The following is a 15600-nucleotide window of genomic DNA, read 5'->3' as shown; positions in this document are numbered from 1 at the left end:
GAACCCGTGTCCCCTGCACTGGCAGGCGGATTCTTAACCACTGTGCCACCAGGGAAGTCCTAATAATATGGTTCTTAATAGCTGCAGTGTTTCATCCCATAGACATACTAATGCTTTCCCCATTATGTACTACTTTTCTAGTGCATTCGCTATTCTGAATAATATAATCACTTGGAGACATCATCTCCCAATGTGTTTTTCTTAGGTGGCTGAATTATATGAAGAATTGAAGACTAGAATCTCACAGTTCAACATGTATGTTGATTCCCGGCAGCCTGTCATGGACCAAGAGTATACATATAAGCAACGATTCATCCTGCAGGTACTCTGGAGTTTCCTGGATGTCACTTCCTGGTTCTTTCTGCTTATTAGGTCTTGTGGTTTTGACAGTGCTTATTTCCTCCTTTTTTTTTTTTTAATGATTTGGAAAGCTTACAGTTATTAATTAGAAATCTGACGGCTTTTAAAAAAATTTGTTTAATTAATTTATTTTTGGCTGCGTTGGGTCTTCGTTGCTGTGCACGGCTTTCTCTAGTTGCGGCGAGTGGGGGCTACTCTTCGTTGCGGTGCGCGGGCTTCTCATTGCAGTGGCTCCTCTTGTTGTGGAGCATGGACTCTAGGCACGCGGACTCTAGAGCGCAGGCTCACTAGTTGTGGTACACAGGCTTAGTTGCTTCGCGGCATGTGGGATCTTGCCGGACCAGGGCTCGAACCGGTGTCCCCTGCATTGGCAGGCGGATTCTTAACCACTGCACCAGCAGGGAAGCCCTAGTTCCACTTTCTGATACAAATCATGCCTCACAGGAGATTTTAGGTCCATAGTGTTCATACTGTTTGGGCACCAGGGAAAACTCTGGTCTTACCTAGTTTAGGTTTTCCATGTCATTGAGTTGATGATCCAGACCCGTTTCTAATCTCTGGAGTAGTGTTTCTAAATACTGCTAAATATTATTACTGCTTCTGGAGAGATCCTTTTGTTTTGGCTTTTAAGAAAGTAAAAATGCTCTTAATATTATTATGTGGCTCTTCCCTTGCACTGAAAAATTATTTTAACTTTGGAGGCCATGATCAAATTAGCTTGTTGGATGGAACCTTCTAGGCATTGTGTAGAGGGAAGTGTGTCCTAGAAAGGTGGCCAGTGCTTCTGATGTAGGGGCTCAGAGGAGGAGTACCTCTTGTATGTGTCAGTGTGTTGGCTGATGCATACAGAATTGGGTTCTAGGTGGATCCTGTAAACTGGGGGATGCTGGGAAATGGAGTGTTTCTCTGGATGTAAAATTACTTGAAGTTTAGGAGAGAGTCTTCCATGGGTTTATGCTTCATATGGTATATTTTTTTTGAAGAAGGGACTCTTTGCAGCATGCTTTTAGAAGTGAATATTGGATGCAAGCCTGCTGCTCTAAATCTAAGTGTCTTAATTGTAATTTTATCTAAACATTTGGGAAAGGGCTTGACCCATAGAAGTAAGTATGTCAGGGAAAATGTAGAAAAAGTTGGCTAACCCCCGGGGCTCTGTGTGTTCAATCATTTGTATCCTTGTTCAACTCACCACTGTTTTCTAAACCTCATTCTGAGAAGTACTCAGGCTCCTTGGAGGAAAGACCATGTAGAAAATGTTTCGGTTTTGGGGAAGTAACCAGATTTGTGACTTTCTGCTTGATTGGTTTAAAGGTCCAGTGTTTTTTTTTTTTTTTTTTTAACATTAAGCTCATCTTTTATATTGTAGATGATATTCTGGGATGAGATTAGTATATTGGTGAGATAAAATAATGCTGTTACTTCATGAAAATAAGTTTCTCTTCCAGGTTGTATTGGCAGGTGCTTTTTATCCAAATTACTTTACTTTTGGGCACCCCGACGAAGAGATGGCAGTGAGGGAGCTGGCGGGCAAAGACCCAAAGACAACCATTGTGGTAGGTGGAGAGATAGGCAGCCTTCTCTGGGGTGGAGGCCGGGTGCTCAGTTTTCAGATGAGCTTCATTCCAATGTGGCGAACACGGAACATTTTATTTCCCCACTTGCCTCTATTTTTTTATAAATACTAAGTGGATTTTTTTCCCCTAAAGTGAATTTCATGGTTTGTCTGACTTTTTCACATGCATCCACCAGTTCCTCAGTCTCGCTTCCTGTTTTGCAGACCTGGCCTTAAAAAAGAAAGCCTAAAAAAAAAAAAAGAAAGCCTTGCAGAGTTAGGTATTCATGGCTAACCTTGACTGCTGATGTCCCATTTGGAAGGATTTAAGATGCTTCTCCATAAATTTAAGAACATTTAGTTCATTGACAACTTCATTTTACACAAAGTAAAGAGTTATTTGGTTGGCACCTTTGTACTGTGATTTAAACTCTGATCCCCATTCATGCTTAATAGAATCACCTAGAGAGTGTTTGTTTATTTTGAAATTCAGATTTGAGGCCCCGTGGCACAGAACCTGAAGTAGAAAGTGTGGCCTGGAAATTAGTGTTTAACATGAGCTTTGGGCACATCTGATGGTCAGTTCCAGGCACTGACTATCAGATCAACATTTGTGGACCCTTTGTTGAAACCTGAGCACAGGATCACTTCAGGGTAGGCAGCTGGAATAAAGCATTTGGGAATCGGGCCTTTAGCGGACCCTGGGCTCCATGACCGGCCTGTGTCTAATAAGAAGAGGGTAGAGGGCGCTTGCAGAGCTCCTGGCCTAAAGCAAACACACCGTCATTGCCAGCTCTTACCCCTCTTGTTTCCATCACACTGTTACTGAAGAAGGAAGAGTTCACGAGGGAGAGGGTCTCTGCAGAGCGCTGGAGCGGAGCTGGTGCTCACACTGGGGACCAGAGGCAGCTGAGATGCAGTTTGTACCTGGGGGCGGGTTTTACCTGAAGGGGCGGTCATTGGCTCCTTATTGCTCTCGAGGAAGTGTGGCTGGGCCTCTGTTCGTACTGAGACCGTCATGGTGGACCAAGCCCTTCTGGTTGGCTTCCTCTCACGCCTTGGTGGTGCTCCCTCCTGCCCTGTGCACCAGGGGAGGGACCCCACAGCACATTTCCTCAGACGTGGGCTGTGCTTGCCTCCTTCAGCCACCCAGCCACCAGGCAGCCTGTTCACCTTGCACTCTGGGGGCCAAAAAGTTACCTGCTGTATGTGTTATAAAAACTAAGTGTGGCTGGTGTTTCCGTAGCGCTTATCATCTGAGAGGGCCTTTGTCGAGTGCTTGTTACTCATTCTTCTCTGAGCTTCACACTGACTCTCTGAGTCGAGGACTTATTGTCCCCCTTAATTAGTGATGTGGCTGTTGGGTCCTAGGGTGGCTCCATAACTTTTTGCCTGCAGAACCCTGACAAGCCAGGACTTGAGCTCAGACCTGAGTCCCCAGCCCTTGCTTTTCAGCCACCCACTGCCTCTCATGGAGCTGTGCTGGGCCCTGAGACAAGCAGGTCACAGGGCAGGGGACTCCCAGTTTCGCGCCGGAGCTCGGAACACAGATTGCCCTGATGGGAGGGAGAAAGCGCTCGGAGAGGGAGGGGTTGCTGCAGCTCCTTTCCTGTTAGTGCAGCCTGCGGGGCGAGGACGCACCCCCTCCTCCACCAAGTGGTGCATTTCCCTTTAACGTTTAAGTTCCTGCTGTTGCCTATATAGAAATACTATGTTTTTAAAAAGATGTATTTAGTCAGCTTGGTTATTTTAAGGTAAAAATGAAAAATAAGTCTTAACTTTTCTGTATCAGACTTTTGGACTCTTTTTAACAGGGGAAGAATTAGCCTTTGTTTAACATGTATTATTAAAACTTATAATTTAGAAGTCATTAGTCCTTAAATACCCTGCTGTCGGGTCTACGTCTTGTGCTTAAAGACAGCGTGCTCTGTTTTTGTGAACATTATGACTGTGAGCTCTGTGTTTGCTCCTGTTAATGCAGTGTGGTGTTTTACAGCTGAAGCACGTTCCTCCCTATGGATTTCTCTACTATAAACAACTGCAGTCTCTCTTTAGACAGTGCGGCCAAGTCAGATCCATCGTGTTTGATGGTGCAAAGTAAGTAGTGTATTTTTGTAATCCACCGCAATTACGAAAGAACCACGAGATTTTATGTTTACAGGGGCTGATTCCTTCAACTTGGGGGCGTGTGGAAATGGGTCGTCAGATGGGCTGCTGAGGACACAGCTCTTAAAGCACAGCTGTGGTTTATCTTGTTGTCAGGAGCAATTTATCTTCTCTTTCAACCGCGTTCCTCCTAAAGGACGTCTGGTGCCGAGAAGGTTCAGTAGCGCAATGAGGTCCAGGGCTGGCGTTCTGGAAGTGCCCTGCACTCGGGCGTGGCCGTCCGAGATTTCACAGTAAGTCGCCGGCCGCCAGAGATGCCTGCAGGAGAGTTTATCTGCTTATAGTTATTTAGAACTTACATGTTCTAAATATTTTTGGAAGACAGATATTGCAAAACTCAGTTACATTTGGCCTATTTTAATTGCAGATAAGGAATAAGTGGTGTGTTTTGGAGTATCACTTTGAGTTTTCATTTCCAAGAGAGAATGCTTATGCACAGAAAAGGCTATTACGGTTTTTAAATTGATTTTTAATTTTTAAAATTGGGAGCTTCCCTGGTGGTGCAGTGATTGAGAGTCCGCCTGCTGATGCAGGGGACATGGGTTCGTGCCCCGGTCCGGGAAGATTCCACATGCCACGGAGCAGCTGGGCCCGTGAGCCATGGCCGCTGAGCCTGCGCATCCGGAGCCTGTGCTCCGCAACGGGAGAGGCCACAACACTGAGAGGCCTGCGTACCACAAAAAAAAAAAAAAAAAAAAATTGGAAAAAATTTTCTCGTGTCCTACGCATTTTATTTAATTTACAAAGCTTTGTAAATCTAGTAAATAAGAAATACTTTTAGTTTTTCTTTGATTAATGTCCAATAACTCAAGTTGAGCCTATTCATTCTGCTTAAATTTTGGATTAATTGCCTCACACATTTTAGGTTCCATTCCTGTGATTAATATATTGATTTTCTTTGTAAGCATGTAAATGCCTCACATGGCAAATATATAACCCTAATAAGTAAAGTCTTTCTAGGTGCTTCTAACAACCATTACAGATTTAATTAAACTTAGTGTCTCAAGTTTTCTTAAATATTCTAATATAAATTGGCAGTCAAATTCTTAATCACATACAAAATGACTTACTTAAAGTTGGATTCTTGTAGCTAAACCATCTTTCTTGAATACGGAAAGTCCACTTGCCTTACTGAGACTCCAGTTCTATGTGCGTGGGTGCTCTTTGGACTGATTTGGATGGTGCCGTCTGGGCTCTCACTAAGCTTGCAGCAGCCTCTTTCCTTAATCCTTACTGCTGGATTGCATTTGGTGTTCATTTCTTCTTCTTTCTGTCAGGGTTATCTCTGTAGGTATTCTAATTATATTTTACTCGATTCCTCATAGATTTCTGGTGTTTAGTCATAATACCAATGTCATACCAATTACTTGGGGATGTAACAGTGTTCTTCTGGTTATACCAGTTCTGTGCATCAAATATTAAAGGCAGAGAATGACATAAAATAGTTACTGAGTCAAGACTGTCCTCCCCCTTGGGATCCAGCAGGACCTGCTCTGTGCAGGACCCAGGGCACCGGAGCACACGTCGTACGTGGGCGCACGGTTTCCTCCTGTAAGACATTTTCAAATTAGTGGTGCGCATGGAGAGTAAAATCAGTTCCACAGATGTTTGCCCATCGTGAAGTGTCCTGGGAGAGGCCTGGGGGGTTGGAAGAAGGTATCGTATCTGAGGCTCAGAGGAGGAGCAGTGACATTCACCTGGGCCTTCCTCTGGAGGAGTTGGGGGGGCCTGGAGGGGAGGCAGCCCTGGCAGGTGGGGCAGGAGCCCGGTGTGAGCGGAGCTGCGGTTTGGGGAAGCGAGGGGTGTGCGCCAGGCACAGCCAGAGCCCTCGTGCCGCGAGCTGGTTTTGTGTCAGACTGAGTCTGAAGAGCGGGCATCAGGTGCTGCCTTTAGGATGGTATTTGTAGCCAGCTGACGAGTATGAACGTCAGTAGTGGGTATTTAGAGAGCCCTGGGTGTTCTGACGAGACCTGTGTTTTGTAGAACTTAATCGGGGAGTGGTGAGGAGGAGAAGAAGCCATCCAGCATACGCTTGGCAGTCGTCCAAGCCGAGGTGACTTTTGACATGAAAAGGAGGCAGCGGATGGGAGGGAAGAGCTCTTCGCTTCGGCTCTTGATGGCCTGTGGAGGACCAAGACGAGAGAGGAGCCAGCGATTCAGCCGGGGGGAGTGGACAGGAAGGCAGGGCTGGGGGCTGAGTGGGGCGCGGGGAATATCACGGGTTTGGCTCTCTCCACGTGTTGAGTTGAAAATACTCAGGGAAGACGAGAGTCTTGGAAATGTGCTCTAGAGTATTTGAAAGAAATTATTTCTAAGGAGAGACTTAGGCTCCTTCTAGAGAAAGATGGCAGAAATGGAAGTGAATAAAGGGAGCTGAGGACAGGAGGAGACTGCACGTGCTCACTTGTGAGCTCACCCAGGGTCGGTGGAGGAGGGTTGAAAGGGAGCCGAGGGCAGGGGAACAGTGCAGTGGAGACAGGAGGCTGCAGAGAGGCCAGAGGACGGGACGGGATGGGACGCAACAGGCTGCTCTTCATCAGCTCAGGGTCCTTCCAGGTCACCCAAAATCACACATTTCCATGACAGTAGTTGAAGCAGTCATAAGTCTATTTTTCCGAGTATGATGTTTTGCTCCGGGAGATTTTGACATACATATACAAACAAATGTAAACCTGAAGATTTTTTCCTTTTTACCAGGAAGTGTCTGGCAGGCACCCTTACTGCATGTTTTTTTTTTTAATTAATTATTTTTTGGCTGCGTTGGGTCTTCGTTGCTGCACGCAGGCTTTCTCTAGTTGCAGTGAGCGCGGGCTACTCTTCATTGTGGTGCGTGGGCTTCCCATTGCCGTGGCCTCTCCTGTTGCAGAGCACAGGCTCTAGGTGTGCGGGTTTCAGTAGTTGTGGCACACGGGCTCAGTAGTTGTGGCTCACGGGCTCTAGAGTGCAGGCTCAGTAGTTGTGGTGCACGGGCTTAGTTGCTCCGCGGCATGTGGAATCTTCCCGGACCAGGGCTCGAACCCGTGTCCCCTGCATTGGCAGGCAGATTCTTAACCACTGCGCCGCCAGGGAAGTCCCCTTACTGCATGTTTGATTCTTATTCCCCCAGAAGGAGGGATGTGATAATAGGACACTGTGATGTGGGTGGGTTGTAAGGTGGGGCGTGCCTCAACATTACTGGGTGATAAACTGAATGGTTTTTCGGAGGGAGATCAGAAAGATCACTGAACTACTCAGTTGTGTGCTTTTCTCTGTCTCATTTTTACTTTACAATAAAATAGAAGAAAACAAAAACCCGAATCTGTCACTTTGTTCTAATGATGAGAATTAAGATTTCTTAGCCGAAAATTCCTTTTGAACTTAATCTTTATTCTGCATTATACTGAGTAATACATAAGGATGATACTTGGTTTTAATTTAATGGTATGTCATTGTAACTTTTATTTCTCTTAAGTGCATAGTTTTCCCTTAAATACGTCTTCTTGATTAATTATAGAAGGAAGAGTTGCTGGTATTTTGAAGAGAGGTGTTACTGAAAATCTCTATCTAAACTTGAGAGAAATTAACATGCCTCGTAAACTTATTTTTTTTATTTACATTTGTGGAACAGAGCCTTTGTGGAGTTTTCACGCAATCCAACAGAGAGGTTTAAAACTCTTCCTGCCGTGTATATGGCCACTAAGATGTCTCAGCTGAAAGTTTCCCTTGAACTCAATGTTCATTCTGCAGAGGAGATTGAAGGGAAGGTGCAAGGAGGGGCTGTTTCCAAGCTCAGGAATACAAGGTATCTTCAGAAGGGAGGCGGGCACAACTCTGTCCACCTGCTTTCACATTCTCAATATTATTTTTAAACAACTGTTTAACCTTGCTGAAGTTCGCACTAAAAGCACTGGCATGGCAGCCTGGTTTCATCATCTCCCAGCTGTGTGTGCTTGGGCACATTGCTTGACCTCTCTGAACCTCAGTGTTTTCATCTGTTTAATAGCTATGATACCTATTGTACAAGACTGTCTGGAGGATTGGGTAGGACCATTTGTGTCATTTTCAGTTTAAATCGAAGGGATTGACCCTAATGTGAGTTTCCTTTCTTCCTCCTTACAGTAACTGCCTTTCTCTTCCTAAGCAGAGGAGAGTCTCCCTTGCCCTTAGCAGAACCAGCAGTGGGACAAGACGCAGGCGCAGTTGGGAGCAGCCCGCCGCTTGCCAGCACAGGCCACCTGTCCCTGTTGAGCAGGGTCCGGGGGCCGGGCTGCCTGCACGGGTCTGCTCGGCCCCCAGGCAGCTGCCGTGCAGTTCGCAGGCTGGCTTCTCTTGGACCAAATTAAATCGCCCTTCAGTGTTTCTGACAGATTACTTTGCCTTTCAGTCATATTCACACAGTGCTGTATATAGGAATTCTCTTGCATCTTTTCTTATTTGTAATCTTTTTAACCCCATGAGGAATTTGACAGGGATTTGAGGAATTGATGAGGTAGGGAAGTATGTTCCATCAAGTTTCATCCAGTGTGGGATGGTTTGATTCTGCGAGTTTGGGAGTTGAGTGGGTTCAGTCTGTAATAACGTGGAGTAGGCCTGTCCTGCTGGGTAACTTAGCCTGAGTCACTCTTATTTAATAAATGGGTTGGAAAATTGGGAAGAGAGGTGGATCAGATCTCTTATAATTCTTCCTCTTCATTTAAGAATAAAATTATTAGGAAAGGAAACTTTGTATCAATTTATATTTCATCTCCTGGAATTTTAGCATTTATTATATTATTGCTTCACTGGATGAATGATAATTCTTAGGTTTATTAGACAATCATGTATGTGTTTCCTAACAACATTAAATAGGCTTTGGATTCTTGTAGTTTTCTAAAAGTCAGAGTCACTCACCTCTGAAACCACAAGTTAGGAAACATTGCAGGTCCTAGATTTAGAATTTATATCCTTAAAAGTAGATATTCCGTAACAGTCTTGACCTTTAGAATATATTCCTGAAGGGTAGTATGTAACTACTGGGGTACACACCCTCCCCCAGGGCAGCTCAGGAAGCCATCAGAAACTCACATTTCAGATAAGATCGACTTCATCATCTCTGGCTTTAGGTATTTTATTAAAATGTTCTTTTCTTATAGAAACAGTGGAATAGTTCAAGCAGTAACTTCATATATGTAAACATGTTTTCTTGGTAATACTTCTATTGCCTTTTAAAATAAATTGTGTTAAATAGGGTGAATGTGGACTTCCAGAAGCAGACAGTTGATCCTGTGCAAGTCTCATTTAACACATTAGACAGATCCCAGATGATTACAGATCTCCTCTTAACAATTGATGTTACAGAGGTAAGAATGGTGTGATCCAATCATTAGAGCTTTTCTGTCTTCTTAATCTAGAATTGTCGTGTTGTATACATGAGATAGTGGATGTATAGAGACACTCACCCACAGCCTGTGTACCTTAGTCATCTACACTGGACCCTTGAACAATGTGGGGCTAATCCATGGGTAACTCACTGTCGGCCCTCCGTATCCGTGGTCCCGCTGCATCCTCAGATTCGACCGACCACGGACCATGCAGTCCTGTAGTCTTTACTGTTGAAAAGTATCCGGGTAAACGGACCCTCGCAGAGCAAACCTGCCTTGTTTAAGGGTTACCTGTAGCAAATCTAGGTGAGCTTGAATTACTCTCACTTGCTGAATTGAAATGTGGCTATAACACAAATTGTAAACACAAATATTCACTCTAGAGTCAAATTTTAATTTTTAAAATGTTAGTACATTTTAAAATCAGTTTTGGCGACAAGATATATGTAAAAATGTTAATTGGCATAGTGCTATTTGCTTGTGTAATTCAACTTATATCCACGAAACTAGCATTGGCACCATTATTCATTGGGGTATAGTTTTTACTTCTTCAAAATAAAATTTCAGTTAAAATGCATCGGGCTTCCTGGTAAATCCGTAGTTACCCTTCACTGGGAGACTTCCCATAGAAACCTGGATGCCAGGAGACCGGAGAGCTCCAGCAGTGCGGCCCTGGCCGTCTTGCAGCGGCAGCAGGCGAGGACATCTACTCTCCCGTCCCCCCACTGCTCTTCCAGGGGGCTGTGCATTCACCTCGCGCCCGGCCCTCGCCACCCAGAGGGCACCTGGGGGCCCTGGGTTCTGGTCAGGGATGGAACAGCCCTGTTCTCACGTGCACCCCAGAGCCTACAGTGCTTGTGTGCCCGCAAGTCTTGTGCCTCCAGACACCGTTCCTCACCTCACTCAACCCGGGCACCCCCTCCCCCGTAGAATACTTAGGGACCGGGGAATCTGGCTTGTGACATGCAGTAGGGTGGTATGCCAGGGCTGCAGTTTGAGTGTCTGTGCCTCTTGACAGAAATCCTTTCTAGAGTTCATCTCTGCTCTTCCTCCTCCTTTTTAGGTGGTTGAAGTGGGGCACTTTTGGGGATATAGGATTGATGAAAAAAGCTCAGAGATTCTGAAAAAGCTTACTGCTGAAATCAGCCGTCTGAAGTTGGTGCCCTTGCCCGTTCACCCACATCCAGACTTGGTCTGTCTGGCTCCTTTTGCTGATTTTGATAAAGAAAGCTACTTTAGAGCACAAATCCTTTATGTTTCTGGAAATTCTGCTGAGGTATGTTTTTCTGTAACAAATCACTGAAAGGGAAATGAAACAGACTTATAGCAGTTGATAGAAAGTCTTTTCTAATTTCAAGTGGAAATTAAATATAAAATAATTAAAGTTAGAGAAGTGGTCTGGTAGAAAAGTTACTTCCCTCAGTGATGTGAGGATTTAAGCCCCAGTCCCTAGGAATCCTGTGATGACAGAGCTGGGATGGATGGTCACGTGGCCATGGTTGGTGGCACACAGTGTTTGCCTGGGCCTCTACTAACTGAGGCACATTCCTCATCCTCTAGGTGTTCTTTGTAGACTATGGAAACAGAGCGCACGTAGCTCTGGACGTCTTAATGGAGATTCCCTGTCAGTTTCTTGAACTTCCCTTTCAGGTAAGGTCGAGACGCTCCTGTGGTGTGAGAGCGTAAAGCTAGGAGGGTTCTGGAGTCATGTGGTCGCCCTGCAGCTTATGGACAGGGCCAAGGCCCAGAGGGCTGGCACTCGTTTTGTCATGCTCTCTGAATTTGGTTTCTGCTTTTTCCCAGAAATATATTGCTGTAGATATTTTTGCTAGTACTGCTTTTGGAGCAAGTTAAAATATATGGAGTGTTTCACACTTAGCAAAAAAAGTAGTTTTAATTCAGCAGTAATTTCTAATGCTTTCCCACATGCACTTTCTAAAAGTTATTCTAAACATTTTTTGTTGTCGAAAAGGAAAACCAAGTTTTTTTTACCTATGAAATCCTCACTTACCCTGAAACTGTTTTCAGTAGGATTTGTAGGAGATCACTGGTGAGGATCCCTGCACCAGGGTCACTTTTCACTGGTATTTGGGATGAGTGTCTCGCACATTTATAAACTGGCTCAGCTGTGCACTTCTGTCCCGTAGGCTTTGGAGTTTAAGATTTGCAAGATGCGCCCATCCGCGAGGTGTCTGGTAGGTGGCGAGCATTGGAGCAGCGGGGCCAGCCGGCGCTTCTCCTTGCTGGTCAGTGGCCGTGCCCTCCTCGTGAAGGTCTTCTCCGTGGTGCACGGCGTCCTACATGTGGACGCCTACCTCTCCTCAGCGCTGCACGACGCCGTCAACGTGCAAGACGTCCTCGTCAAGGAGGGCTATGCCGAGCTGGCCGAGGAGCCCTATGAGTCCAAGGTGTGTGCTTCCGTCCTCCTTTTAGGAGCGTGTGTGTGTGTCTGAGTGTGTGTGTGCAGAGGGCGGGGGAGTGAGAGAGAAGGGGGGCCCTTTTCCTCTCTCAGGATATTGGGGGGTGAAGAGCTGGACAGTGTTCAGTGTGGTAAGGTCTGTGGTGCCCTCATAAATGTCTTCTAGTTTCTTTGAGACCAAATTACGGTGCTCAAGTGCTGTTCTTGTTGGTTTCTGATTATGGAGCTGTTTTTTTTTTTTTTTTTCCTGGAATGAAGATTAGATGTGAAAATGTTCTCTGGGGATTTTTAAAAAAATGGATTCCAAGATTTATCTCCCTAAGGAAAGTAATTATATAAAATATTAGTTTCAAGTATTTTGAACATTTCAAAATATCTTTCAACTGTTTCTTTCAAAATCAGTTGTGAAGCTATTTTTCTTGATCTGAAGGTTTGAGATGCCCATTGAGGCTCATGTTGAAGGTGGTTTGTTTTTCCTTCTGTAATTTCTGCTGGGGATGAGGTGCTGAGTTGGGCAAGGGACAAACAAGCAGGAAAACGTCACTGTAGAGCTGGTTGTGTTTCCATGTGGGAAAACACTTCCAGGGATCCTGGTAATATTCCCAATATGAAACTGACATTTTGTATACAAAAAATTCTTTTTCTCACTCTTTTCAGTTCTCTGATGGCTGAAAGGTAGTAAAGGCTAATGAATTGAGCCTTTAATGCATTCTGTTTTATTTCTTTTGTTTGAATTTTAAAATGTACTTGAGAAAATTTTCTTTTGACACCTTAATAATCTAAAGATCACCTAAGAATAAGGTCATGCCTATGAAATACTTTGATTAGCTTGGAATAAAGTGCTTTTAATACTGGTTTTCCTTTTAGCAAAATGAACTTTTCTTATTTGGTTCAGCAAAGCCATGAAGTTCTCAAGGATCTCTTTTCCAAATCAGCAGAATATGTGACAGACATGTCCGTGCCATCCCCCTTGAAAGACGACGAAAAGTATCTGATGCAGATTTTGTTAGAGAGCTTTTCTTCCAATAAACTGGGTAACCCAAACTGCAAGGTAATTTATAGGAGTTATTTTAAAATACAGTTAAAATTTTAAAAAATCATTCTACATTTATAAGCTGAATTGTAGCTAGTAGTCATGATGGTTTTTTTCTTTACTGTTTTTTTTTAAATTAATTATTTATTTTTGGCTGTGTTGGGTTTTCGTTGCTGCGCGCGGGCTATGTCTAGTTGCGGCGAGCGGGGGCTGCTCTTCGTTGCGGTGCGCGGGCTTCTCATTGCTGTGGCTTCTCTTGTTGAGGAGCACAGGCTCTAGGCACGTGGGCTTCAGTAGTTGTGCCTGGGCTTCAGTAGCTGTGGCTCGCGGGCTCTAGAGCGCAGGCTCAGTAGTTGTGGTGCACGGGCTTAGCTGCTCCGTGGCATGTGGGGTCTTCCCGGACCAGGGCTCGAACCTGTGTCCCCTGCATTGGCAGGTGGAGTCTTAATCACTGTGCCACCAGGGAAGTTCTTCTTTACTGGTTTTTAACTGTTACTTTTCTCACAATGGAGCCTATATTAATAAGACCAAAACCCAAGGTTTAGTATAGAGCAGTGCTTTGACTAGTTCTTCTTTTCTTCCAAAAAAAATTTTATTTATTTATTTATTTATTAATTATTTAGCTAGCTAGCTGTTCCGGGTCTTAGTTACAGCATGTGGGATCTAGTTCCCTGACCAGGCTCAAACCTGGGCCCCCTGCATTGGGAGCGCAGAGTCTTAGCCAGTGGACCACCAGGGAAGTCCCATGACTAGTTCTTTTTTATTTTATTTATTTTATTTTATTATTATTCTTTTTTAAATAGTTGTGATGAAATGATTATATACTACACTTATTCCGTTTTTTTGTTTGTTTGTTTGTTTGTTTGCGGTACGCGGGCCTCTCACCGCTGCGGCCTCTCCCGTTGCAGAGCACAGGCTCCGGATGCGCAGGCTCAGCGGCTATGGCTCATGGGCCCAGCCGCTCCGCGGCACGTGGGATCCTCCCACACCGGGGCACGAACCCGTGTCCCCTGCATCAGCAGGCGGACTCTCAACCAATGCGCCACCAGGGAAGCCCCTAGTTCTTTTTTAAAACTAACCTTTCCAAAGGTGATATTGAGTGAAAAAAATGCACAGCCTGAAAGTTGAGGATTATGTTTTATTCAGCAAACTTTCTGAGGACTTGAAGCCCGGGAGGCAGCCTCTCAGGTAGCTCTGAGGGACTGCTCCGAAGAGGTGAAGGAGAAGACAGGATGTATAGGAATTTTGCAACAAAAACCAGGCATTCGGACGGCAGGCAACATTTTTCAGTCACAGCGACCAGTGCTTGTCTGTCAGAACGAAGGGAAGCATGGTGTGTGGGCTTTTGAGAACCAGCATCCAGGCTTAGCTTCGTCTCGTGGAGGGGCTCTAGTCGCTCGGCCCATTTGGAGGAGGGCCGACAGGGACTCACTCTTAGACTGCCCCAGGCTTTGGCTGTGTGGTCATAGACCTGCTTATTTAACTGGAATAGTCTGCTGCCATGAAAAGAATACTTTCACTGAAGTATTTGGCAGTGTTTCCTTTTTTGACCAAAGTATGTGTATGTATTTATATATAGAGAGAGAGGAAGGTTAGCGAAACCATGGAAGGAATCAGTTGCATCCCAGAAAAATACCTCCTTTAAGGCACTTTTCTCCCATTAAACCTCGAAGATGTTATGACTGATGAAGGTGTAGCTTTTTTCTTTTTTTAAACTATTATCTGGCTTTTGGATTTTTAAAATGCATGTGAAGTGACATTTTACTTACTGGTAACATCTTGTATATTTTATGTGTACAGGCAATACTTCATGGGCCTTTTAACCCTTATGAACTGAAGTGTCATAGTCTGACCAGAGTATCCAAGTTCAGGTATGATTAACTTAAGTTTCCCATGAAGTTTTTTTTCTCTCGTCCTCTTTTTACAGAGCTCATCAGAAACTAACCTTTTTTATACCTAACCTGTAGGAATGTGATACTTTTTCTGACTCCTTCCAGCTTCTCCACTAGCTCCAAATCTGCGGTTCCCGTTCTCTCTTATGTGAAAGCCATTCTGTATAAGACTTGTTAGAGTATCTTTCATCAAAGCCTTCGTTTTTTCTGTTCTTACTGTAATTGTTATACATTCAGCAGGTCTGTGAGTGCCCCCTGTGTCCTGGGAGCAGTTGGGGAGAACAGTAGTGAACCTACACAGTCGGTGTCCTCCCCCAGATTATGGGTCCAGTGGGCAGAGGGTAGGACAGAGAAAGCCACTTATTTCAAGATAGGTTGATGAGGGTCTTGTTAGGGGCCATGGAACATTACAAAGGCATCTAAGAGGGGCCCCTGTCCACAGTTGGAAGGCCGTCGAGATTTTCCAGGGAAACCTGAGACCTGAAGCCTGCAGAGGAGTTAGACCAGGAGAAATCCAGCTGTCAGGGCAGGCAGGGTGAGGGCTGGGTGGGGAGGGTCCCAGCAGCAGGCATATGGGCCTTGGGTCACCTCTGAGAAAGTGGAGGGAAAGTGTGGGGGCTGCAGAGCCTCACGAGCCATGTGGGAAGCCTCACTGTGTGCACTTTATTTTTAATTTTTTAAAAATTTTAAAATTTATTTATTTATTTATTTATTTTTGGGTGTGTTGGGTCTTCGTTTCTGTGTGAGGGCTTTCTCTAGTTGCAGCGAGCAGGGGCTACTCTTCATCGCGGTGCACGGGCCTCTCACTGTCACGGCCTCTCCTGTTGCGGAGCACAGGC

The 15600-nt window shown here is 44.9% G+C and overlaps 1 protein-coding gene across 1 annotated transcript in view; it reads left to right on the top strand.

Annotated features, from left to right (window-relative positions):
• Positions 1-15600, top strand: part of TDRD9 (tudor domain containing 9) — a 110572-nt gene that overhangs the window by 78235 nt on the left and 16737 nt on the right. Inside the window, exons 23-32 of the mRNA XM_060097867.1 lie at positions 206-322; positions 1806-1913; positions 3909-4009; positions 7686-7859; positions 9285-9396; positions 10481-10693; positions 10978-11067; positions 11565-11825; positions 12732-12887; positions 14670-14740. Of these exons, the coding sequence (XP_059953850.1) occupies positions 206-322; positions 1806-1913; positions 3909-4009; positions 7686-7859; positions 9285-9396; positions 10481-10693; positions 10978-11067; positions 11565-11825; positions 12732-12887; positions 14670-14740 (1403 nt within the window). The remainder of the gene's footprint in view (positions 1-205; positions 323-1805; positions 1914-3908; positions 4010-7685; positions 7860-9284; positions 9397-10480; positions 10694-10977; positions 11068-11564; positions 11826-12731; positions 12888-14669; positions 14741-15600) is intronic.

The sequence above is a fragment of the Mesoplodon densirostris genome, chromosome 4, assembly GCF_025265405.1.
Source record: "Mesoplodon densirostris isolate mMesDen1 chromosome 4, mMesDen1 primary haplotype, whole genome shotgun sequence".
Classification (NCBI taxonomy): domain Eukaryota; kingdom Metazoa; phylum Chordata; class Mammalia; order Artiodactyla; family Ziphiidae; genus Mesoplodon; species Mesoplodon densirostris.
Note: the sequence above shows the minus strand (reverse complement) of the source record. Positions and strands in the feature narration are given on the sequence as shown.